Raw genomic sequence first — 26,138 nt, 5'->3', positions numbered from 1 at the left:
CTTATCTCCATACCCCCTGATCCCTTTAGCCACAAGGGCCACATCTAACTCCTTCTTAAATATAGCCAATGAACTGGCCTCAACTACCCTCTGTGGCAGAGAATTCCACAGATTCACCACTCTCTGTGTGAAAAAAAACGTTCTCATCTCGGTCCTAAAAGACTTCCCCCTTATCCTTAAACTGTGACCCCTTGTTCTGGACTTCCCCAACATCGGAAACAATCTTCCTGCATCTAGCCTGTCCAACCCCTTAAGAATTTTCTATAAGATCCCCCCTCAATCTTCTAAATTCCAGCGAGTACAAGCCGAGTCTATCCAGTCTTTCTTCATATGAAAGTCCTGCCATCCCAGGAATCAATCTGGTGAATCTTCTCTGTACTCCCTCTATGGCAAGAATGTCTTTCCTCAGATTAGGAGACCAAAACTGTACGCAATACTCCAGGTGCGGTCTCACCGATGCCCTATACAACTGCAGCAGAACCTCCCTGCTCCTATACTCAAATCCCCTCGCTATGAATGCCAACATACCATTTGCTTTCTTCACTGCCTGCTGCACCTGCATGCCTACTTTCAATGACTGGTGCACCACGACACCCAGGTCTCGTTGCATCTCCTCTTCTCCTAATCGGCCACCATTCAGGTAATAGTCTGCTTTCCTGTTCTTGCCACCAAAGTGGATAACCTCACATTTATCCAAATTATGCTGCATCTGCCATGCATTTGCCCACTCACCTAACCTATCCAAGTCACGTTGCAGCCTCCTAGCATCCTCCTCACAGCTAACTGCCCCCCGAACCCTTCAAATACCTTGGCCTTGCCTGAGGATTTAATGGGAACCTGAGGGGTAACTTTCCCACACACAAAAAGACTGGTGGATGTATGGAACGAGCTGCCGGAGGAAGTAGTTGAGGCAGGTCCCCATCGCAATGTTTAAGAAACAATTAGAAAGGGTACGTTGGAAGGCAGACACAAAATGCTGGAGTAACTCAGCGGGTCAGGCAGCATCCATCTCTGGATAGAAGGAATGGGTGATATTTCGGGTCCAGACTAGGGTCGCCAACTGTCCCGTATTAGTCGGGACATCCCGTATGTTGGGCTAATATGCACCTGGAGTACCGTGTACAGTTTTGCTCTCCAAATTTGAGGAAGGATATTCTTGGTATTGAGGGCGTGCAGCGTAGGTTTACTAGGTTAATTCCCGGAATGGCGGGACTGTCGTATGTTGAAAGACTGGAACGGCTAGGCTTGTATACACTGGAATTTAGAAGGATGAGAGGGGATCTTATCGAAAAATATAAGATTATTAAGGGGTTGGACACGTTAGAGGCAGGAAACATGTTCCCAATGTTGGGGGAGTCCAGAACCAGGGACCACAGTTTAAGAATAAGGGGTAGGCCATTTAGAACGGAGATGAGGAAAAACATTTTCAGTCAGAGAGTTGTAAATCTGTGGAATTCTCTGCCTCAGAAGGCAGTGGAGGCCAATTCTCTGAATACATTCAAGAGAGAGCTAGATAGCGGAGTCAGGGGGTATGGGCGGAAGGCAGGAACGGGGTACTGATTGAGAATGATCAGCCATGATCACAATGAATGGCGGTGCTGGCTCAAAGGGCCGAATGGCCTACTCCTGCACCTATTGTCTATTGTAAATTGGTTTGTCCCATATGGGACGCCCTTGTCCCGTGTTAGGCCCGAGGGGGGCGCTGTAGGCCCGGACAGTGGAGGACCGGAGGCGGTTTCGTAGCAACCCGCCTCCCGGCCCGGGCGGCCGCCATTAGTGGAGTGGGAGCACGTGGCCGCTGACTGGGTGAGGTCAGGTGGGGCGCTGGGCGGCGATGTCACCTTGTGTCCCTTATTTGGGAGTGAGAAAGTTGGCAACCCTGGTCGAGACCGGTACATGGATAGGACAGGTTTGGACGGATGTGGGCCAAACAAACACAGGCAGGTGGGACTAATGTAGATGGGGCATGGTAGGCGGTGTGGGCAAGTTGGGCCAAAGGACCTGTTTCTGAACTCTCTGACTCCATCTGTCTAGGTGGACTTCCTAACCCAATACTTGCATCTTACAATCACAGACTTGGGTCGAGATTATTTCTAATACTGGAGCCTCTTAGAAAGATTTCATTCTCCCATTAGTTCCATTTCCTTCACGGAGTTTGTCCACCAAGATCGGAGACGGTTCATGTCGAGACCTTTCTTTGACCCAAAACGTCACCTATCCATGTTCTCCAGAGATGCTGCCTGACCCGCTGAGCTATACTCCAGCACTCTGTGAAACGTCACCTATCCATATTCTCCACAGATGCTGCCTGACCCGCTGAGTTACTGCAACTCTTTGAATCCTTAACCAGCATCTGCAGTTCTTTGTTTCTTGGTTTAGTTTAGAGATACAACATGGTAACAGGCCCTTCGGCCCACCGAGTCCATGCCGACCAACAGTCACCTGTTCACACTGGTTCCAAGTTACCCAGTTTTGCATTCGACAAACTCGGGGCAATTTACAGAAGATAATAAATCTACAAATCTGCTCGTCTGTGGAATATGGGAAGAAACCAGAGCACCTGACCAAAATGTACAGACTGTACAGACGGCACCCGTAGTCAGAATCAAACTGGAGTCTCTGGCACCGTGAGACAGCAGCTCTACCGCTGTGCCACCGTACCTCCCTCACACAGGTGTAGGGGTTGCCAACTATCTCCCAAATACGGGACAAGGTGACGTCACCGCCCCGCGCCCCACGTGACCTCACCCAGCCAGCGGCCACGTGCTCCCGCTCCACCAATGGCGGCCGCCCGGGCCGGGAGGCGGATTGCTATGCAACTTACGTTCGACGAACACACTCGGCCCCGCTCCCCGAACACACTCCGTTAGCCTCCGGACCTACACTGTCCGGGCCTACAGCGTCTGGACCTACAGCGTCCGGGCCTACAGCGTCCGGGTCTACACTGTCCGGACCTACAGTGTCCGGACTTACACTGTCCGGGCCTACAGTGTCCGGACCTACACTGTCCGGGCCTACACTGTCCGGGCCTACAGCATCCGGCCCTACAACGCCCCCCCCCCCCTGGGCCTAATACAGGACAAGGGCAGTCCCGTACAAGACAAACCAATTTAGCCCAAAATACGGGGTGTCCCGGCTAATACGGGATGGTTGGCAACCCTACACAGGTGGGAGATCACTCAGGTGTTCTGGTGAGTGCTGCAGTGCACAGCCAGATCCTTTTCTTCTAAGGGTGGAAATGTCAAAGACAGGGCGGCACGGTGTCGCAGCGGTAGAGTTGCTGCCTCACAGCGCCAGAGACCCGGGTTCAATCCCGACTATGGGTGCTGTCTGTGCTGAGTTCATACATTCTCCCTGTGACTGCGTGGGTTTTCTCCGGGTGCTCCGGTTTACTCCCATAATTCCAAAGTCGTGCGGACCGGTAGGTTGACTGGCCATTGCAAGTTGCACCTCGAGTGTGGGTGAGTGTTGGAATCAGGGGTGGAGTTGACAAAGGGAGAATAAAGTGGGATTAGTGCAGGATTAACATGTCTGGTGGTGGGCTGAAAGTCCTATTTCTCGTTTAATTTAGTGTAGAGATACTGCATGGAAATAGACCCTTTGGCCCACAAAGTCCACACGGAGCAGCAATCACCTGTACACTAACAATATCCGACACACCAGGGGCAATTTACAGAAGCCTATTAACCTACAAACCTGCACGTCTTAGGGATGTGGGTGGAAACCGGAGCACCCGGAGAAATCTGTACGGAGTTTGTACGTTCTCCCCGTGACCCGCGTGGGTTTTCTCCGAGATCTTCGGTTTCCTCCAACACTCCAAAGACGTACGGGTTTGTTGGTTAATTGAATGAATGAATGAATAAGTTTATTGGCCAAGTATATGCACATACAAGGAATGTGCCTTGGTGCTCCTCTCACAAATGACAACACAAACATACAGTTAACAATGAAGAATAAAGCATAAACACATCAAAGCAATAAGGATACACCATTACGGTCTAAACATGTGGGTGAAAATTGGCTTGGTAAATGTAAAAATTGTCCCTAGTGGGTGTAGGATGGTGTTAGTGTGCGGGGATCGCTGGTCGGCGCGGACCCGGTGGGCCGAAGGGCCTGTTTCCACGCCTGTTATCTCCAAACTAAACTAAAACCCACGCGGTCACGGGGAGAAGGTACAAACTTTCTACAGACAGCACTTTTAGTCAGGATGTAACCCGGGTCTCTGGCGCTGTGAGGCAGCAGCTCTACCCGCTGCGTCATCGTGCCGCCCAGCGACTCTGTGACCAAATGCCGCTGCTTTAAGTGAGGATGGACGTTTGTGCCTTTACTTTCTGTGGAGTTGTTTCCAGATTTACACAGCTGGCAGTGTGGGAAACCAGCACAGAGTCTCTACAACCAGCGGGAGCCCACGCTGAGTGTTTGTCTAACACGAGGCATTGCCCCCCTGAGGGCTGTTTATGGCCGGTGCTCCCCTCTGCAGCATTCCTGACACACGGCATGCCCACATTACCATTTAAACAGCATTCCAGAGTGCATCCACAACATTCCCTGGTATCCCAGAACACGACGGTACTTTAGTGAAGGGGCAACTCCTAATATTCAGGGGAGGTGACTTTTTTCATTTCACATCTATTTGGTTTATTAGAGAAGGGTTGCCAACTGTCCCGTATTAGCCGGGACAGCCTGTATTTTGGACTAAATTGGTTTGTCCCGTACGGGACCGCCCTTGTCCTGTATTAGGCCCGGATGGTGCTGTAGGCCCGGACACCGTAGGCCCGGACACCGTAGGCCCGGACACCGTAGGCCCGGACACCGTAGGTCCGGTTACCGTAGGCCCGGACACTGTAGGCCCGGACACTGTAGGCCCGGACACCGTAGGCCCGGGCACCGCCTATCGGAGGTTGCAATAAGGGACAAAAGATGACATCACCGCCCTGCACCCCAGGTGACCTCACCCAACCAAAGGCCACGTGCACCAGCACCACCAATGGCGGTTGCCCGGGCCGGGAGGCGTTTTGCTACGCAACCTCCGTCTGGAGGTGCCAGGCCTCCGGGCCTACACTGTCCGGGTCTACAGCGTCCGGGTCTACAGTGTCCGGGCCTACAGCGTCCGGGCCTACAGCGTCCGGGCCTACAGCGTCCGGGCCTACAGAGTCCGGGCCTACAGCGTCCGGGCCTACAGCGTCCGGGCCTACAGCGTCCGGGCCTACAGCGTCCGGGCCTACAGCACCCCCCGGGCCAAATATGGGATAAGAGCGGTCCCGTATGAGACAAACCAATTTAGCCCAAGGTACGGGATGTCCTGGCTAATACGGGACCCTGGTCGCTGGCTCTGTGAGGGAGGGAGTGGCTCTATCCGCTGTGCTACAGTGCCGCCCTCTAACAGTTGCAGGAAAGTGTTGTGCCAAATGTTTAATGGTTGGGTGGAGTTCCCGATGCTGCCGTTGGTGGATCTGAGGAGCAATCTGGACAGGAAAACTGATGGGGCTTTGTTTGTTCGGGGCTGGGCTCGGACCAACATGTGCTGACATGAACAGTGCGTGTGCTTGCATTGTCGTTGCCTTGACGGTGTTGAGCAAGTTGCTTTCCAAAGGTCACCCATCCATCCCAAGCAAACAATCCACGGAGCTCGATCACGGGACAAAGGAGCCAGGCGTGACAAGTCTGCACCAGCAGAGTGCAGGCACGCTAAACACAGCAGAGAACAGAGCTCAGGAGTGACCTCTCCTGACATCAAGATTTTTATTTATTTTTTAGATTTAGAGATACAGCGCGGAAACAGGCCCTTCGGCCCACCGGGTCCGCGCCACCCAGTGATCCCCGCACATTAACACTATCCTACACACAGTAGCGACAATTTTTACATTTACCCAGTCGATTAACCAACATACCTGTATGTATTTGGAGCGGGGGAGGAAACTGAAGATCTCGGAGAAAACCCACGCAGGTCACGGGGAGAACGTACAAACTCCGTACAGACGGCGCCCGTGGTCAGGGTCGAACCTGAGTCTCAGGCGCTCCATTCGCTGTAAGGCAGTAATTCTACCGCTGCGCCACCGTGCCGCACATTCCTCAAGTGTAGGAAGAGACTGCAGATGCTGGTTTAAACCGCACGCAACAACAAGTTTTTCACTGTACCTCGGTACACGTGACAATAAACTAAACTAGGCTAATTATCATTTACAACGCTGAAATTCTGGAGTAGGCTGGAGTAACTCAGCGGGTAAGGAGAGAAGGAATAGGTGACGATTCGGTCCGAAGAAGGGTCTCGACCCGAAACGTCGCCCATTCCTTCTCTCCCGAGATGCTGCCTGACCCGCTGAGTTACTCCAGCCTTTTGTGATACCTTCGATTTGTACCGGCATCTGCAGTTATTTTCCTACTGAAATTCTGGAGGTAGACACAAAATGCTGGAGTAACTCAGCGGGACAGGCAGCATCTCTGGAGAGAAGGAATGGGTGACGTTTCGGGTCAGTCTGAAGAAGGGTCTAGTGAAAAGCTTTTTGTTGCATGCTAACCGGTCAGCGGAATGACAATGCACGATTACAATCAGCACTCTTGACTCTTGATCATTTACAAAATTGCTGCATGAAAGGGTTTGGAATTTACAGGTTCTTTAATTTCATAAGTTTATGTTCGTAAGGGACAGGAGAAGAATTGGGCCGTTCAGCCCATCATCGGAGTGTGTTCGGGGAGCGGGGCCGAGAGCGGGGCCCAGCCTATGTTATCTGTTCATGGCTGATCTATTTTCCGCTCTCAACCCCATTCTCCCGCCATCTCCCCAGAACCCTTAACATCCGTACTAATCAAGAATCTATTAATATCTGCCTAAAAAATATCCATTGACTTGGCTTCCACGGCCTTTTGCAGCAAGGAATTCCACAGTTTCACCACCGTCTGACTAAAGGGGTGGGTTTTGTTTCCTACACGCGCAGTGTCCCAGGTGTATAACTCCAGGAACTTTCGAAAGGCAGCTTTACAAAAACACTTAGGGTTGCCAACTATCTCACTCCCAAATAAGGGTTAAAGGGTGACGCCCCGCGCCCCACGTGTCCTCACTCAGCCAGCGGCCACGTGCTCCAGCTCCGCCAATGGCGGCCGCCCGGGCCGGGAGGCGGGTTGCCACGCAACCTCCGTTAGGCGAACACACTCGGCCCCGCTCCCCGAACACACTCCGTTAGCCTTCACTGTCCGGGCCTACAGTGCCCCCCGGGCCTAATACAGGACGAGGGCGGTCCCGTACGGGACAAACCAATTTAGCCCAATATACGGGATGTCCCGGCTAATACGGGACAGTTGGCAACCCTACCCGTACTTCTTATGTGTCTGTGATCGATGGCAGACAAGGTCATGGGGTTTGGAATTGTATCGTATTGCAGGATCTTTATTGCTTGCAGGGCTGTGATAATGTTTCAGTCGGTTGATTAGTTGCTATGCTGTGGACAATAACAAAACAAGTGCTCGAGTATAACTGAAGCTCTATACTGCATCTCGACAGAGCCATGTCCTGGTGAGAAACTACAGTGTGGCCCAGTTGGGCCGTAGGGCCTGTTTCCAGACCGTGTCTGGGGTTGCCAACTGTCCCGTATTAGCCGGGACATCCTGTATTTTGGGCAAAATTGGTTTGTCCCGTAGGGGACCACCCTTGTCCCGTATTAGGCTCGGGGGCCCAGACAGTGTAGGCCCGGACGGTGTAGGCCCGGACAGTGCAGGCCCGGACAGCGGACAGTGTAGGCCCGGACAGTGTAGGCCCGGGCGCCACCTAATGGAGGTTGCAGAGTAACCCGCCTCCCGGCCTGGGCGGCCACCATTAGTGGAGCGGGAGCACGTGTCCACTGGCTGGGTGAGGTCATGTGGGGCACGGGGTGGTGACGCCACCTTGTCCCTTATTTGGGAGTGACATAGTTGGCACCCCTAAGTGTGGGCGAGGTGGGCCGAGTTGCGCCAAAGGGCCTGTTTCCACACTGTATCACTCTATGGCTCTAAATACAGTAAAAGTTCTGGTTGAGTTACAGCGCGGAAACAGGCCCTTCGGCCCACCGAGTCCGCGCTGACCAGCGATCCCCGCACACTAACACTAGCCTACACACACCAAGGACAATTTACATTTATACCAAGCCAATTAACCTACAAACCTGCACGTCCTTGGCTTGTGGGAGGAAACCGAAGATCTTGGAGAAAACTCACGCAGGTCACGGGGAAAATGTACAGACAGCGCACGTAGTTGGGATGGAACCCGGGTCTCTGGCGATGTAAGGCAGTAACTCTAATGATGCGCCACCGTGCTGCCCTGAAAATGTGAAAATTTGTATTTCCTTGGGGCATCGGAGACTGAGGGGTGATTTTATATCGGTGCATACAATCACGAGGGGGCATAGATAGGGGGGATACACAGTCTTTAACCCAGGGTCAGGTTCCCAGAGGATTAGGTTTAAGGTGAGAGGAACAAGATTTTAGACTCGTAGAACCAGACAGATTGGAAACAGGCCCTTTGGCCCAACTTGGCAAAGCCAACCCCATCTATACTAGTCCCAACTGCCCGCGTTTGCCGCATATCCCTCTGAACGTTTCTATCCATGTACCTGCGCAAATGTCATAGAGTCATAGAGTGATACAGTGTGGAAACAGGCCCTTCGGCCCAACTAGCCCTCACCGGCCAACAATGTCCCAGCTACCCTAGTCCCACTTGCCTGCGCTTGGTCCATAACCCTCCAAACCCGTCCGATCCATAAACCTGTCCAACTGTTTCTTGAACGATGGGATAGTCCCAGCCTCAACTACCTCCTCTGGCAGCTTGTTCCATTCACCCACCACCCTCTGTGTGAAAAAGTTACCCCTCGGATTCCTATTAAATCTTTTCCCCTTCACCTTGAACCTATGTCCTCTGGTCCTCGATTCCCCTACTCTGGGCAAGAGACTCTGTGCATCTACCCGATCTATTCCTCTCATGATTTTGTACACCTCTATCAGATCACCCCTCATCCTCCTGCGCTCCATGGAATAGAGACCCAGCCTACTCAACCTCTCCCTGTAGCTCACACCATCTAGTCCTGGCAACATCCTCGTAAATCTTTTCTGAACCCTTTCAAGGTTCTTTTAAATGTTGATATAGAGCCTGCCTCTGGTAGCTACTCCTCATGTTACCCTTGCCCTGTAGTTCAGGGTCTCAGGACCTGGCAACAACCTCTTATTAGGAACCTGAGGAGCAACGTTTCATTCAGAGGGTGGGTGCCAAGGGTGGTGGTGGAGGCAGATACAATAGTGGCATTTACGAGACTTTTAGACAGGCACGTGGGTCAGAATTAATGGACGTTTTCAGAATTAAAGGACGTTCTTTTGGGAAGGAGATGAGGAGGGATTCCTTTCGTCAGAGGGTGGTGAATCTGTGGAATTCTTTGCCACAGAAGGCTGTGGAGGCCAAGTCAGTGGATATATTTAAGGCCGAGATAGATAGATTCGTGTTTAGTGCGGGTGTCAGGGGTTATGGGGAGAAGGCAGGAGAATGGGGTTAGGAGGGAGAGATAGATCAGCCATGATTGAATGGCGGAGTAGACTTGTTGGGCCGAATGGCCTAATTCTACTCCTATTCCTGATGACCTTATGAACACGTGCAGACAGGAGATTAGTTTATAGAAACAAGGAACTGCCGAATCTCGTGTACATAAAGAAAGACTCAGCGATGGAGTGACGCGGCAGGTCAGGGAGGATTGTTGGAACACATTGATAGGTGACCCTTCGAACCTGACCTGAAATGTCACCTGTCCACAGGGTTGGCAACTTCCTCACTACCAAATAAGGGACAAAGGGTGACGTCACCGCCCTGCGTCTCAGGTGACCTCACCCAGCCAGCGGCCACGTGCTCCCGCTACACCAATGGCGGCCGCCTGGTCCGGGAGGCGGGTTGCCTAGCAACCTCCATTAGGCAGCGCCCGGGCCTCCGGGCCTACACTGTCCGGGAATGCTGCGGCTCCCAGGCTACACTGTCCGGGCCTACAGCGTCCGGGCCTACAGCGTCCGGGCCTACAGCGTCCGGGCCTAGAGCGTCCGGGCCTACAGCGTACGGGCCTACACTGTCCGGGCCTACAGCGTCCGGGCCTGCAGCATCCGGGCCTGCAGTGTCCAGGCCTACAGCGCCGTCCGGGCCTAATAAGGGACAAGGGCGGTCCCGTACGGGACAAACCAATTTAGCTCAAAATACGGGATGTCCCGGCTAATACGGGACGGCTGGCGACCCTACCCATTGATCTGCTCCAACACTTTGTGTGTTTTTATTTAAATTAATTTATCTCGGCATCATTTTCAGCAAGGGCACTGTGGGCCGAAGGGCCTGTTCTTGTGCCGCACTGATCAATGTTTTAAAAGAACAAAAGTGTTTAGTTGTAAAGAGTGTTTTATTGTCATATGTCCTAGACAGAACAATAAGATTCTTACTTGCAGCAGCACAACAGAATATGTAAACATAGTAAACTGTAAATAATATAATAAACGAGAAAAACGTTCAGTGCACGCACGCACACGCACGCACACACACACGCACACACACACGCACACACACACACACACGCATGCACACACACACGCACACACACACGCACACACACACACACGCACACACACACACACACACGCACACACACACGCGCACACACACACACACACACACACGCACACACACACGCACGCATGCACACACACACGCACACACGCACACACACACACACACGCACACACACGCACACACACACACGCACACACGCACACGCACACGCACACACGCGCACACACACACGCGCACACACACGCACACACACACACGCGCACACACACGCACACACGCGCACACACACACGCGCACACACACGCACGCACACACAAGTGCAAAGTCAAAACCAATGCCTTTATGTATCTCAGAGCATACATAGATCATAAGGTTGTAAGGAATAGGAGTAGAATTAGGCCATTCGGGCCATCAAGTCTACTCCGCCATTCAATCATGGCTGAGCTATCTCTCCCTCCCTAACCCCATTCTCCTGTCTTCTCCCCATCACCCCTGACACCCGTACTAATCAAGACTTGGCAGTTGTAGTGTTTAATAGCCTGGTGGATGTGGGGAAGAAGCTGTTCTTGAATCTGGACGTTACAGTTTTCAGGCTCCTGTACCACCTTCCCGATGGCAGGGTTGAGATGAGTGCGTGGCCAGGGTGGTGTGGGTCTCTGACGATGCTGGCTGCCTCGTGCCTCCTGTAGATCCCTTCGATGGTGGGGAGGTCAGTACCTGTGATGGACCGGGCAAATTTATTGACAAAAGAATAATGACATTCTTGCTGCAGTTTAACAGCCTCATAGACGTAGTGACACATAGAAAATAGGTGCAGGAGTCGGCCTTTCGGCCTTTCGAGCCAGCACCGCCATTAAATATGATCATGGCTGATCATCCAGAATCAGTACCCCGTTCCTGCCTTCTCCCCATATCCCTTGATTCCATTAGCCCTAAGAGCTAAATCTAACTCCCTCCTGAAAACATCCAGTGAATTGGCCTCCGCTGCCTTCTGTGGCAGAGAATTCCACAGATTCACAACTCTCCGGGTGAAAAAGATTTTCCTCATCTCAGTCTGAAATTGCCTACCCCTTATTCTTAAATAACGGATTTATAACGGAAATAAATTTATCCGGACACACGGATAATTATACAGTAAGCTAGACACACAATTTTGGAATAACTCAGCAGGTCATGCAGCATCTCGGGAGAGAAGGGATGGGTGATGTTTCGGGTCGAGACCCTTCTTCAGTCTGAAGAAGGGTCTCGACCCCAAACATCACCTATTCCTTCTCTCTGGAGATGCTGCATGACCCACTGAATTACTCCGGCATTGTGTGTCTACCTTCGATTTTAACCAGCATCTGCAGTTTTTTTTCCTATACTAAATTTCCTATACTTAAAAGAGAGTTAGATAGAGCTCCAGGGGCTAGCGGAATCAAGGGATATGGGGAGAAGGCAGGCACGGGTTACTGATTGTGGATGATCAGCCATGATCAGCTGGCTCGAAGGGCCAAATGGCCTCCTCCTGCCCCTATTTTCTCTGTTTCCAAATAAATATTAACTCAGTGTTAAATTACTTGAAGAGAAAGAATATTAATTTGAGAAGCCAGCATGCAGCGTGGTAATCAAAGAGGATGGGGAAATTGCTTATCTCTCCCCTGTGTGCTGATGCTCCATCAGTCTGAAGAAGGGTCTCGACCCGAAACGCCCCCCATTCCTTCTCTCCAGAGATGCTGCCTGTGGTTACTCCAGCATTTTGTGTCTCCGCTCCATCGGATCCCAGTTTGAAGTCACTGAGACTCGAATGGATACTTTCCAGACCGCTGTTTGATTACGAAGTAAATTTACTGGGCGGAAGTTCACTCCTATTGAAAGTAATGCCGGTGTCTCGCTGTTTGTTTTATTAACAGGAGTGCCTGCAACAGTTGGTGGTAATGAATCTGCCAAATGTACTCCTGATTGCAAAAGATCCTCTGTCAGGTGAGTGACTCGAACCTTAACCAATGATAAATCCGTGCCAGGACTTATTCAGTTTCCTCTATTCTAACCGCGTCAGTTTAGTTCAGAGATAACAGAGTGGAAACCGGCCCTTCGGCCCACCGACTCGCCGCCGACCAGTGGTCAACTGTACACTAGCACTGTCCTACACACAAGGGACAATTCACAGAAACCTATTAACCTCCAACTGCCATGGGCGGCACGGTGGGGCAGCGGTAGAGTTGCTGCCTTACAGCGAATGCAGCGCCGGAGACCCGGGTTCCAACCCGACTACGGGCGCCGTCTGTACGGCGTTTGTACGTTCTCCCCGTGACCCGCGTGGGTTTTCTCCGAGATCTTCGGTTTCTTCCCACACACCAAAGTCGTTCAGATATGCAGGTTAATTGGCTTGGTAAATGTAAAAATTGTCCCTGGGTATATTTAAGGTATGGATAGTGTAAGAAAATAACTGCAGATGCTGGTACAAATCGAAGGTATTTATTCAAAAAATGCTGGAGTAACTCAGCAGGTCAGGCAGCATCTCAGGAGAGAAGGAATGGGTGACGTTTCGGGTCGAGACCCTTCTTCAGACTGATGTCAGGGGGGTGGGACAAAGGAAGGATAGGTATAGATAGATAGATTCTTGATTAGTGCGGGTGTCAGGGGTTATGGGGAGAAGGCAGGAGAATGGGGTTAGGAGGGAGAGATAGATCAGCCGTGATTGAATGGCGGAGTAGACTCGATGGGCCGAATTGGCTAATTCTATTCCTATCACTTATGACCTACGACTTTTTGCGTTTCTATTTTCTGATGGTGTCTTTGAATAATTTACGGTCTGATATGTAGCGCTGAACTCTCTAGTTCCCCAAGTGCGTCACTTTGTGAGTTTTAGAGGTTAATTTGGCTTCGGTAAAAATTGTAAGTTGTCCCTAGTGTGTGTAGGATAGCACTAGTGTACGGACTAGCGATCGTTGGACAGCACGGACTCGGTGGGCCGAAGGGCCTGTTTCCGCGCGGTATCTCTAAACTAAACCATAGACGGTTAATAATTTTACAAGCTTGTAAATGTAATAACAGGTAGGAAATCTGATTTGTACAGAGGGTCACAAGGAACTGCAGATGCTGGTTTACACCAAAAAAAAACCAAAAGTGCTGGAGTAACTCCGCAGGTCAGGTAGCCTTCCCTGGAGAACATGGCTAGGTGGCGTTTCAGGTCGGGACCCTTCTTCGGGGCCTGTTTCTGTGCTGTGTGATGATGAAACTGGAGCACCTGGAGGAATCCCACACGGTCGCAGGGAGAACATGCAAACTCTGCTGAATTATTCCTGCACTTTATGTCCTGATGTGCATTAACCAGCATCTGCAGGAAGGAACTGCAGGTGCTGCTGGTTTAAACCGAAGATAGACACAAAAAGCTGGAGTAACTCAGCGGGACAGGCAGCATCAGTGGAGAGAAGGAATGGGTGATGTTTCGGGTCGAGACTCTTCTTCAGACTGGTTGGGGATAAGGAAACTAGAGATATAGACGGTGAAGTGGAGAGATAAAGAACAATGAATGAAAGATACGCAAAAGAGTGACGATGATAAAGGATACAGGCCATTGTTAGCTGTTTGTAGGGTGAAATGTTGGGGGAGTCCAGAACCAGGGGCCACAGTTTAAGAATAAGGGGTAGGTCATTTAGAACGGAGATGAGGAAAAACCTTTTCACCCAGAGAGTTGTGAACCTGTGGAATTCTCTGCCTCAGAAGGCAGTGGAGGCCAATTCTCTGAATGCATTCAAGAGAGAGCTAGATAGAGCTCTGAAGGATAGCGGAGTCAGGAGGTATGGGGAGAAGGCAGGAACGGGGTACTGATTGAGAATGATCAGCCATGATCACATTGAATGGCGGTGCTGGCTCGAAGGGCCGAATGGCCTCCTCCTGCACCTATTGTCTAAAACGAGAAGCTGGTGCGACTTGGGTGGGGGAGGGATAGAGAGAGAGAGAGAGAGAGAGAGAGAGAGAGAGGGGGAGGGAATGCCGGGGCTACCTGAAGCGAGAGAAATCGATAGAAACCAGCATCTGCAGGTCCCTGTTTCTACATTTAGTTTAGGTTTGAGATACGGTGTGGAAACAGGTCCTTCAGCCCACTGAGTCCATGCTGGCCGTCGATCACCCGTTCACACTAGTTCTATGTTATCACACTTTCTTACACACTCCCTGCACACTAGGGGCAATTTACAGAAGGCAATTAACCGACAAATTGCCTAATAATTGGGGGGATGTGATTTTTTCCTCTGTCATCTATTTAGTTTATTAGTTCAGAGGTACAGCATAAAAACTGGCCCTTCGGCCCACCGAGTCTTCACCGACTAGCGATCTCCCGTACTAGCACTAATCTACACACGAGGGACAATTTACAATATTGCCAAAGTCAATTAATCTACAAACCTGCACGTCTTTGGAATGTGAGAGGAAACCGGAGCACCCGGAGAAAACCCACACAGGTCACGGGGAGAACGTGCAAACTCCACACACACACATACTGCTCCCGGGGGAGGGGGGGGGTCAGGATCGAACAAGGGTCTCTGGCACTGTGAGGCAGCAGCTCTACCCGCGGCCAGACCAGAATACCACCGTGTTTTTGTGTTAATAAAGTCATACGCCCATAGAGTGATACAGTGTGGAAACAGGCCCAACAATGTCCCAGCTACCCTAGTCCCACTTGCCCGCGCTTGGTCCATATCCCTCCAAACCTGTCCTATCCATGTACCTGTCTAACTGTTTCTTAAATGATGGGATAGTCCCAGCCTCAACTACCTCCTCTGGCAGCTTGTTCCATACGCCCACCACCCTCTGTGTGAAAAATTACCCCTCGGATTCCTGTTAAACCTTTTCCCCTTCACCTTGATCCTATGTCCTCAAGGTGGTCCTCGATTCCCCAACTCTGGACAAGAGACTCTGTGCATCTACTGTGGGAATGGGATAAATAAAAGTAGGCTCCACGGATTGCAGGCTGCAAGCGTGACAAGCAATGCTTGGCGGGGGATTAGTGCCAAGTTTGATTCTTCATGGTACACTGCCACTTCAGTGCTGGCTGTTACACAAGCCACCTGGCAAGTTTATGTCTGGGCCTTGCGTGCGTGCGTGCACTGTGTACAAAGGGTAGTACAGAGAGCATTCGAACATAGAATAATCCAGCACAGTATAACCATACACAATTGTGGCGCAGTGATAGAGCTGCTGCCTCACAGCGAATGCAGCGCCGGAGACCCGGGTTCCGTCCCGACTAAGGGTGGAGTTTGTACGTGCTCCCTGTGTCCTGCGTGGGTGACGGTCGTCCTTGTTCCTGCTCTCCCGACCTTTACTGACTGACTGCTTGCGTCCCTTTGGCGCTCTTTTTAAACGGACTTTTTCCCTTCAATTGACACTTTCTTTCAGCCAACGGTCGTCCTTGCTTCTGCTCTCCCGACCTTTACTGACTGACTGCTAGCGTCCCTTTGGCGCTCTTTTTAAACTGACTTTTTCCCTTCAATTGACACTTTCAGCCAATGGTCGTCCTTGCTTCTGCTCTCCCGACCTTTACTGACTCTTTAAAACCTATTTCTACTCCCTAGCATTTGAGGCTCATTGAGGAGGCGCTGTGAACTGTTTTGTATGTGCTGTTATGTTTGCGTGCTACTGTTTCATTTTTTTTCCTTAGTACCTAATCAGATGTACAGCACTTTGGTTAATGTGGGTTGTTTTTAAATGTGCTATACAAATAAATTGACTTGACTTGACTTGACTTTATTCCCTCTTTCGTGTAATCATGTACAGTCTTTCCGCTGACAGGTTGGCACGCAACAAAAAACCTTTTCACGGTACACCTGACAGTAATAAAAAACAAACTAAACTAAACTAAGAAGGAGGGTTGGGTGTATAGGAAGGAACTGCTGGTTTCAACTGGAGAAAGACACCAAATGCTGGAGTAACTCAGCGGGAGAAGACAGCATCTCTCGAGAAAAGGAATGTGTGACGTTTCGGGTCAAGACTAGGGTTGCCAACTGTCCCATATTAGCCGGGACATCCCGTATCTTGGGCATAATTGGTTTGTCCGGTACGTGACCGCCCTTGTCCCATATTATGCCGGGGGGGGCTGTAGGCCCGGACGCTGTAGGCCCGGTCACTGTAGGCCCGCTTTATGCCCGGACAGTGTGGGCTAATGGAGGGTGTTCAGGGAGTGGGGCCGAGTGCTTTCGCCTAACGGAGGTTGTGTGGCGATCCTGGCCCGGGCGGCCGCCGTTGGTGGAGCGGGAGCACGTGGCCGCTGGCTGGGTGAGGTCACGTGGGGCGCGGGGCGGTGAAGTCACCCTTTGTCCCTAATTTGGGAGTGAGGAAGTTGGCAACCCCTAGTCGAGGCCCTTCTTCAGTCTGGAGGTTTGGGCATTGTGCTTCAGGCAATGACAACAGGTCGTGAGGTCTGAGGCTGAGGAAACGCCACAACAGAGACAAGCCAAACACTGAGTTGACCTTCATTGAAAGTTGCACATGTTTTTGGCCGAAGCAGGAAACTACTTTGCAGCCAAAACCCTTCAGTGTTGTTAACTGTCATGCTAATTTGCTTCCTTTTATTCACTCTTGTCGCTGCTACTGCTCCCAGCCTGCACATGGCAACAGTGACTTAAAGCTGTTACCGTCTCACACCGTCCTTCGACACAGCAGCTATGTCTAAGATAGGCACAAAAAGCCAAAGTAACTCAGTGGGATGGCGGGACTGTCATATGTTGAAAGACTGGAGCGACTAGGCTTGTATACACTGGAATTTAGAAGGATGAGAGGGGATCTTATCGAAACGTATAAGATTATTAAGGGGTTGGACAAGTTAGAGGCATGAAACATGTTCCCAATGTTGGGAGAGTCCAGAACAAGGGCCCACAGTTTAAGAATAAGGGGTAGGCCATTTAGAACGGAGATGAGGAAAAACTTTTTCAGTCAGACAGTTGTGAATCTGTGGAATTCTCTGCCTCAGAAGGCAGTGGAGGCCAATTCTCTGAATGCATTCAAGAGAGAGCTGGATAGAGCTCTTAAGGATAGCGGAGTCAGGGGGTATGGGGAGAAGGCAGGAACAGGGTACTGATTGAGAATGATCAGCCATGATCACATTGAATGGCGGTGCTGGCTCGAAGGGCCGAATGGCCTACTCCTGCACCTATTGTCTATTGTCTATTGTCTATTGGGACAGGCAGCATCTCTGGAGAGAAGGAATGGATGATGTTTCGGATCGATACCCTTCTTCAGACCCAAGAATGACTGGTCCTCAGGGCCTGTTTCTGTGCTGCATCTCAGACCTTCTTCAGATTCATTAAAAATCCTTGAAGAATGAATCTGAAGAAGGGTCTCGACCCAAAACGTCAACCATTCCTTCTCTCCAGAGATGCTGCCTGTCCCGCTGAGTTACTCCAGCATTTTGTGTCTATCTTTGGTTTAAACCAACATCTGCAGTTCCTTCATGCACACTATGTCAAATATTGGCGGATGATAGACCTATCACTTGCCAGGCTTTTTCCAGCGTGATAGGAGCAGAATTAGGCCATTCGGCCCATCAAGTCCACTCCACCATTCAATCATGGCTGATCTATCTCTCCCTCCTAACCCCATTCTCCTGTCTCCCCTCCCCCCGCCCCCACCACCATTAGTCTGAAGAAGGCTCCTGACCCGAAACATCACCTATCCATGTTCTCCAGAGATGCTGGCTGACCCACTGAATCGCTCCAGAACGTTGTGTCTTTTTTGGTAATCTACATTAGCAGTTTCCGCATGAGACGCACTTCTTAACAAAGGATTTTTTCTGTCCTTTCCTCTTTCAGAAAAAAGCATGGAGGAAATGAAGAAGGTGCTGCTACTGATGCTGGGATGTGCTGTGCAGGTAACTAATGCTGCCATTACCATTAAACCTGAAGGAACCTGACAAAACACAGTCAAAGGTTAAGTGTAGGAAGGAACCGCAGGTGCTGGTTTAAACCGAAGACAGACACCAAAAGCTGGAGTAACTCAGCTGGACAGGCAGCATGTCCGGAGAGAAGGAATGGGTCGAGACCCTTCTTCAGGCTAGTTAGGGAAAAGAGGAATGGGAGATATAGATAGGGTTGCCAACTACCTCACTCCCAAATAAGGAACAAAGGGTGACGTCACCGCCCCGCGCCCCACGTGACCTCACCCAGCCAGCGGCCACGTGCTCCCGCACCACCCATGGCGACCGCCCGGGCCGGGAGGCGGGTTGCTACGCAACCTCCGTTAGGCGGGGCCTGGGCCTCCAGGCCTGCACTGTCCGGGCCTACACTGTCCGGGCTTGCAGTATCCGGGCCTACAATGTCCAAGGCCTACAGTGTCTGGACCTACAGTGTCCGGACCTACACTGTCCGGGCCTACAGTGTCCGGGCTTACAGTGTCCGAGGCCTACAGTGTCCGAGGCTTACAGTGTCCGGGCCTACACTGTCCAGGCCTACACTGTCCAGTCCTACAGTATCTGGGCCTACACTGTCCAGTCCTACAGTATCCGGGCGTACAGTGTCCGGGCCTACACTGTCCGGGCCTACATTGTCTGGTCCTACAGCAGCCCCCAGGCCTACTCCGGGGCTATAGTGTCCGGACCTACAGCGTCCGGGCCTAATATGGGACAAGGGCAGTCCCGTAAGGGACAAACTAATTTAGCCCAAAATACGGGATGTCCCGGCTAATACGGGACAGTTGGCAACCCTAGATATAGACGATGATGTGGCGAGATAAAGGAAACAGGCCATTGTTAGCTGCTGGGTGACAACGAGAAGCCAAATTGCACCAGATTTGCGTTTTCACCCAATGGCGTTTCCCGTATCATCATTACTTTGTTGCATGTCTATCATTCGTTGTCCTTAATCTCTCTACGTAATTGTCCTAAACACAGTTAAGTTCTGGTTTCCCCATTACAGGGGGGATGTAGAAGGACGGGGGGGGGGGGGGGGGGGGAACCTGAATGAAACTTACCGATTAGCGAACGGCCTGCTTAGAATGAACGTGGAGATGATGTTTCCACTCGTGAGAGAGCCCAGGACCAGAGAGCGCAGCTCAGAATAAAAGGACATACCTTTAGAAAGCAAAATAGGAGGAATTTCTTGTCAGAGGGTGGTGAATCTGTAGAATTTTTTTGACACAGAAAGCTGTGGAGGCCAAGTCAGTGGATATTTTTTTAAGGTGGAGATTGACATATTCTTGATTAGTACGGGTGTCAGGGGTTATGGGGAGAAGGCAGGAGAATGGGGTTAGGAAGCAGAGATGGATCAGCCATGATTGAATGGTAGAGTAGACTTGATGGGCCGGATGGCCTGATTCTGCTGCTACCACACATGAGCTTCTCTTGAGATCACACATTCCCTAGCTAACAATGGAGCTGTCAGGCAACACCCTGTCTGAGGTCATTTGTGGCTGGCCCTGATTGGTCACCTCTACCCCCCCCCCCCCCCCCCACCACCTCCCACAATCAGTCTGAAGAAGGGGCTCGACACGAAACGTCACCAATTTCCTCTCTCCTGAGATGCTGCCTGACCCGCTGAGTTACTCCAGCATTTTGTGATACCTTCGATTTGTACCAGCATCTGCAGTTATTTTCCTGCGCTGAGTTACTCCAGCACTCTGTGTCCATCTTTGCTAACAGCCAGCATCTGCACATCTTTGTTTCTACCTCCCTTCACCAGACACCGCCTGGACTAGATGGAAGTTAGAAGGATCTTATAGAAATGTATAAAAGGACTGGACAAGCTAGATGCAGGAAACATGTTCCCAATGTTATAGACAATAGACAATAGGTGCAGGAGGAGGCCATTCGGCCCTTCGAGCCAGCACCGCCATTCAATGTGATCATGGCTGATCATTCTCAATCAGTACCCCGTTCCTGCCTTCTCCCCATACCCCCTGACTCCGCTATCCTTAAGAGCTCTATCTAGCTCTCTCTTGAATTCATTCAGAGAATTGGCCTCCACTGCCTTCTGAGGCAGTGAATTCCACAAGGGGGAGTCCAGAACCAGGGGCCACACAGTCTTAAGAATAAAGGGGAGGCCATTTAAAACTGAGGTGAGAAGAAACTTTTTCACCCAGAGAGTTGTGAATTTGTGGGATTCTCTGCACCTATTTTCTATGTTTCTACGTAATTTGCTGTAAAGAGACGTTGGGCAAACCTCGAGACACGATGAACTGCAGATGATGGTTTACTGAAGCAGCGTGCAGTGTAGATGGGGGTCAATGATGGGGTGTATGTTGGACTTTAGGAAGGGGAGGGAATGGGGAGAGGAGAGAACACTGAAGTCCCAGAGTGGAGAGCAGTGGGAGAAGAACAGTCCTTAGACTTTAGGGATGCAACGCAGAAACAGGCCCCCAGGGCTCATCAAGTCCACACCAACTAGAGAATGGTCCCAACCTCCCATCTACCTCATTGGAGACCTTCGAACTATCTTTAATTGGACTTTGTGTGCAGGAAGGAACTGCCAGAGGCTGGTTTATACTGCAGATAGACACAAAATACTGGTGTAACTGTGGGACAGGCAGCATCTCTGGAGAGAAGGGATTGGTGTCACCCATTCCTTCTCTCCAGAGATGCTACCTGGCCCGCTGAGTTACCCCACCATTTTGTGCCTATCTTCTTTTAATTGGAGTTTGCTGGACTTTTTCTTGCATTAAACATTATGTCCGCATCTGTACACTGATTGTCGCTTGATTGTAATCACTGACGGCTTGATTGTAATCATATAGAATCTTTTCGCTGACTGGATAGCTCGCAACGAAAAAGCTTTTTACTGTATCTCCTCGGTATATGTGTAAATAATAAACTCAATGATAGATAATAAATATTATTAATAAACTGGATGATCAGCCATGATCACACTGAATGGCAGTGTTGGCTCGAAGGGCTGAATGGCCTACTCCTGTACCTATTGTCTAAGTTTCTGTGTAATCTAAACTTATTAAACATTGTGTAGGAAAGAACTGTAGATGCTGTTTTAAATCGAAGATGGACACAAAATGCCCGAGGTTTGACGATCGTTTCGCTGAGCACCTCCGTCCGCTCAGTCTGCCTGAACCTACCTGATCTCCCGGTGGCTCAGCACTTCAACTCCCCCTCCCATTCCCACACCAGCCTTTCTGTCCTGGGCCTCCTCCATTGTCAGAGTGAGGCCCAGCGCAAATTGGAGGAACAGCACCTCATATTTCACTTGGGGAGTTTACACCCCAGCGGTATGAACATTGACTTCTCTAACTTCAAGTAGCCCTTGTTTTCCCTCCCTCTCTCTCCATCACCTCCACCTTCCCAGTTCTCCGACCAGTCTCATTGTCTCCGACTACATTCTATCTTTGTCCCACCCACCCCACTGACATCAGTTTGAAGAAGGGTCTCGACCCGAAACGTCACCCGTTCCTTCTCTCCAGAGATGCTGCTTGTCCCGCTGAGTTACCCCATCTAATTAAACAATTGTGATCTGATCGATACAGTAATCTGAAACGTGTCATTCTTTTCTTCCACCCAATCTGAAGTGCGATCGTAAGGAAGAATTCATTGAGCAGATCAAACAGATGGACATCACGACCCAGACGGCCATAGTCGCTCATATTCAGGAGGTGGGTCTTCCACTCTGTAGCTTTTGGCAAGTCCATGACCCTCCGTTGGAGGAGATGCAGGAAGGGGTCTTGTCGGGTAGGGTTGCCAATTGTCCTGTATTAGCTGGGACATCCTGTATATTGGGCTAAATTGGTTTGTCCCGTACGGGACGGCCCTGTATTAGGCCTGGGGGGCACTGTAGGCCCAGACAGTGTAGGCCCGGACAGTGTAGGCCCGGACACTGTAGGCCTGGACGCTGTAGGCCCGGTGGCCTGGGCGCCCCGTAACGGAGGTTGCGTAGCAACCCGCCTCCCGGCCCGGGGGCGGCCGCCATTGGCAGAGCGGGAGCACGTGGCCGCTGGCTGGGTGAGGTTACGTGGGGCGCGGGGCGGTGATGTCACCTTTTGTCCCTTATTTGAGAGTGAGGAAGTTGGCAATCCCTATTGTTGAGCGTATAGAGTGACATGGCGACCAAGGAAGGAGATGGCTGGAGTTCCACAACAGCCCGAGGCTTGACTGGAACAGGCACCGCTCATAAGAACCAGAGCGTGGACTTCTAAAATGGCGCCAAAGCATGGCGCCTCTTGCATACGGGCTCAGTGGCCTATTGTACACTTGCTCATCGAGGATCGGGGGTATGGTGATACTCTACTGGTCTGGGCGCTAGTTTGGATTAGTTTAGTTTAGAGATACAGCGCGGAAACAGGCCCTCTGGTCCACCGAGTCCACGCCGACCAGCGATCCCCGCACATTAACACTATCCTACACACACGTGGGACAATTTACATTTATACCAAACCAATTAACCTGTACGTCCTTGGGGTGTGGGAGGAAACCGGAGCACCCGGAGAAAACCCACATGGGTCACGGGGAGAACGTGCAAACTCCGTACAGACAGCACCCGTAGTCAGGATCGAACCCGGGTCTCTGACGCTGTGAGGCAACAAATCTACCGCTGCGCCACCGCGCCGCCACTAAGAAAATGAAATTTCACTGTGTTGGCACTAAGCACATAAGAACAATAAGTACCCCATTGAAAAAGCATTGCTGCATTGAAAGGAAAGGTGTAGTACTGGTAGGGCATGGTGGGAAGAGGCAGGTGTGGTCCATGGGCTGTTTCTGTGTTGTGGTCACGATGCCCCTTTAAACCTTTCCCTCGCAGATCACCCACAACCAGGAGAACGTCTTTGACCTTCAGTGGATGGAGCTGACCGAGGTAACTGCTGAAGATCTGGAGACCCTGTCCCGGTCAATGGTCTTCCATCTGAAGAGACTCCTTGACGATCGGGACGAGTACTCGGAGGTGAGGACTTAGGCATCATTGGGCTCTCCGATTGTCAGCAAACTTGATCAACCAGGGAGAGAATGGCAGGAACTGCAGATGCAAGATAGGCACAAAATGCTGGAGTATCTCAGCGGGTCAGGCAGCATCTCTGGAGAGAAGGAATGGGTGTCGTTTCGGGTCGAGACCCTTCTTCACACCAGCATCTGCAGCTCTTTCCTACACATTAGAAGGATGAGAGGAGATCTTATCGAAACGTATAAGATTATTAAGGGGTTGGACACGTTAGAGGCAGGAAACACGTTCCCAATGTTGGGGGAGTCCAGAACAAGGGGCCACAGTTTAAGAATAAGGGGTAGGCCATTTAGAACGGAGATGAGGAAAAACTTTTTCAGTCAGAGAGTTGTGAATCTGTGGTATTCTCTGCCTCAGAAGGCAGTGGAGGCCAATTTTCTGAATGCATTCAAGAGAGAGCTAGATAGAGCTCTTAAGGATAGTGGAGTCAGGGGGTATGGGGAGAAGGCAGGAACGGGGTACTGATTGAGAATGATCAGCCATGATCACATTGAATGGTGGTGCTGGCTCGAAGGGCCGAATGGCCTCCTCCTGCACCTATTGTCTATTAGACTAAAGCTTCTGAGGCCCTCGCCTCGTCTCGCGTCGTGTTGACACGTTTTAGTTTAGTTTAGAGATACAGCTGAACAGGCAACATCTCCAGATTGAAGGAATACGTGACGTTTTAGGTCGAGACCCTTCTTCAGTATTCTGAGGGATAGGTTATACAGGCATTTGGATGGGCAAGGGCTGATTGGGGATGGTCAGCATGGTTTTATACGTGGGAGGTCGTGTCTCAAAAATCGGATTAATTTTTTTCAAGACGTGAGCAAAAAGGTCGATCAGGGCAGAGCTGTAGATGTTGTGTACATGGAGTTCAGTAAGGCATTCGACAAGGTTCCGCATGGTAGGCTGCTCTGGAAGGTTAGATCGCGTGAGATCCAAGGAGAGATAGCTGAATGGATAGCAAATTGGCTCCATGGAAGGAAGCAGAGGGTGATGGTGGAAGGTTGCTTCTCGGACTGGAGGCCTGTGACTAGTGGTGTGCCTCAGGGTTCGGTGCTGGGCCAGTTACTGTTTGTCATCTACATCAGTGATTTGGATGAGAACGTACAGGGCAAGATTAGCAAGTTTGCTGATGATACAAAAGTGAGTGGTTTTGCATTAGTGAAGATGGTTGTGAACGATTGCAGCAGGATCTGGATCGATTGGCCAGGTGGGCGGAGGAATGGTTGATGGAATTTAATACAGAGAAGGGTGAGAAGTTGGGAGGTCATGTTGCAGTTGTATAAGACGTTGGTGAGATTGCATTTAGAATATTGTGTTCAGTTCTGGGCACCATGTTATAGGAAAGACATTGTCAAGCTTGAAAGGGTTCAGAGAAGATTTACAAGGATGTTGCCAGGCCAAAATACGGGATGTCCCGGCTAATACTGGACAATTGGCAATCCTAAGGATAGTGCTCATGTACGGGGTGATCGGTGATCGGTGCGGACTCGGCGGGACAAAGCGCCCGTATCTGCGCTGTAACTCTCTTTAAAGGCTAAAGATTCATCTTGTACCTCCGACAAGCACTGCTCAGTCACTGGGCCATTTATAGCTTCCAAATACACTCCCTGCTTCATAGCTTAGCAAATTGTTTCTGCTCCGTGCCTGCTCTGAGAGAGGTCATCCATCTGTGAAGGGAGAGATGAGTTAATGATTCACAAAGCCTTTCATGAACCTGGGGGCTTTGGCACGGCTTCCATGCTCAAAGTTCACCCTTGAAGTCTCTTCCGAATCGTACTGAGGTCACGAAAGGCACTGTAGAAATGCAAGTCTTTCTTTAGAGTTTGGAGTTTAGATTTTTAGACCTTAGAGACACAGCGCGGAAACAGGCCCTTCGGCCCACCGAGTCCGCGCCGACCAGCGATCATCCCGTAGACAGTAGGGACAATTTGCAATTTTACCGGAGCCAATTAACCAGCAAACCCGCACGTATTTGAATCGTGGGAGGAAACCCATGAGGTCACGGGGAGAACGTACAAACACCGTACAGACAGCTCTCATAGTCAGGATTGAACCCGGGTCTTTGGCGCTATAAGGCAGCTACTCCACCACTTCACCAATGTGGAAAATCTCTGCTTTTAGTCTTTTAGCCTGGAGCGACTAGGCTTGTATACACTGGAATTTAGAAGGATGAGAGGAGATCTTATCGAAAAGAATAAGATTATTAAGGGGTTGGACACGTTAGAGGCAGGAAACATAGTTCCCAATGTTGGGGGAGTCCAGAACCAGGGGCCACAGATTAAGAATAAGGGGTAGGTCATTTAGAACGGAGATGAGGACAAACTTTTTCAGTCAGAGAGTTGTGAATCTGTGGAATTCCCTGCCTCAGAAGGCAGTGGAGGCCAATTCTCTGAATGCATTCAAGAGAGAGCTAGATAGAGCTCTTAAGGATAGCGGAGTCAGGGGGTATGGGGAGAAGGCAGGAACGGGTTACTGATTGAGAATGATCAGCCATGATCACATTGAATGGCAGTGCTGGCTCGAAGGGCCGAATGGCCTCCTCCTGCACCTATTGTCTATTGTCTTTCCGCTGACTGGTTAGCACGCGACAAAAAAGCTTTTCACTGTACCTCAGTACACGTGACAATAGACTAAACTAAACTAAACTGTTTGCTGTTACTGATGCTGGAATATTAAATGTGAAGGTAAGA

General features: G+C 50.6%; 1 protein-coding gene across 2 annotated transcripts in view; it reads left to right on the top strand.

Annotated features, from left to right (window-relative positions):
• Positions 1-26,138, top strand: part of ccdc88c (coiled-coil and HOOK domain protein 88C) — a 173,581-nt gene that overhangs the window by 72,617 nt on the left and 74,826 nt on the right. The window contains exons 4-7 of one of the 2 annotated variants that reach the window (XM_078406949.1): positions 12,451-12,520; positions 18,346-18,404; positions 22,040-22,123; positions 23,266-23,406. In XM_078406949.1, coding sequence (XP_078263075.1) covers positions 12,451-12,520; positions 18,346-18,404; positions 22,040-22,123; positions 23,266-23,406 — 354 coding nt within the window. The remainder of the gene's footprint in view (positions 1-12,450; positions 12,521-18,345; positions 18,405-22,039; positions 22,124-23,265; positions 23,407-26,138) is intronic. The other variant, XM_078406950.1, reaches the window with a different exon arrangement.

This window comes from Rhinoraja longicauda, chromosome 10 (genome assembly GCF_053455715.1).
Source record: "Rhinoraja longicauda isolate Sanriku21f chromosome 10, sRhiLon1.1, whole genome shotgun sequence".
In the NCBI taxonomy this organism is placed as follows: Eukaryota; Metazoa; Chordata; class Chondrichthyes; order Rajiformes; family Arhynchobatidae; genus Rhinoraja; species Rhinoraja longicauda.
The sequence above is the reverse complement of the archived record's forward strand: the minus strand, read 5'-3'. Positions and strand labels throughout refer to the sequence as shown.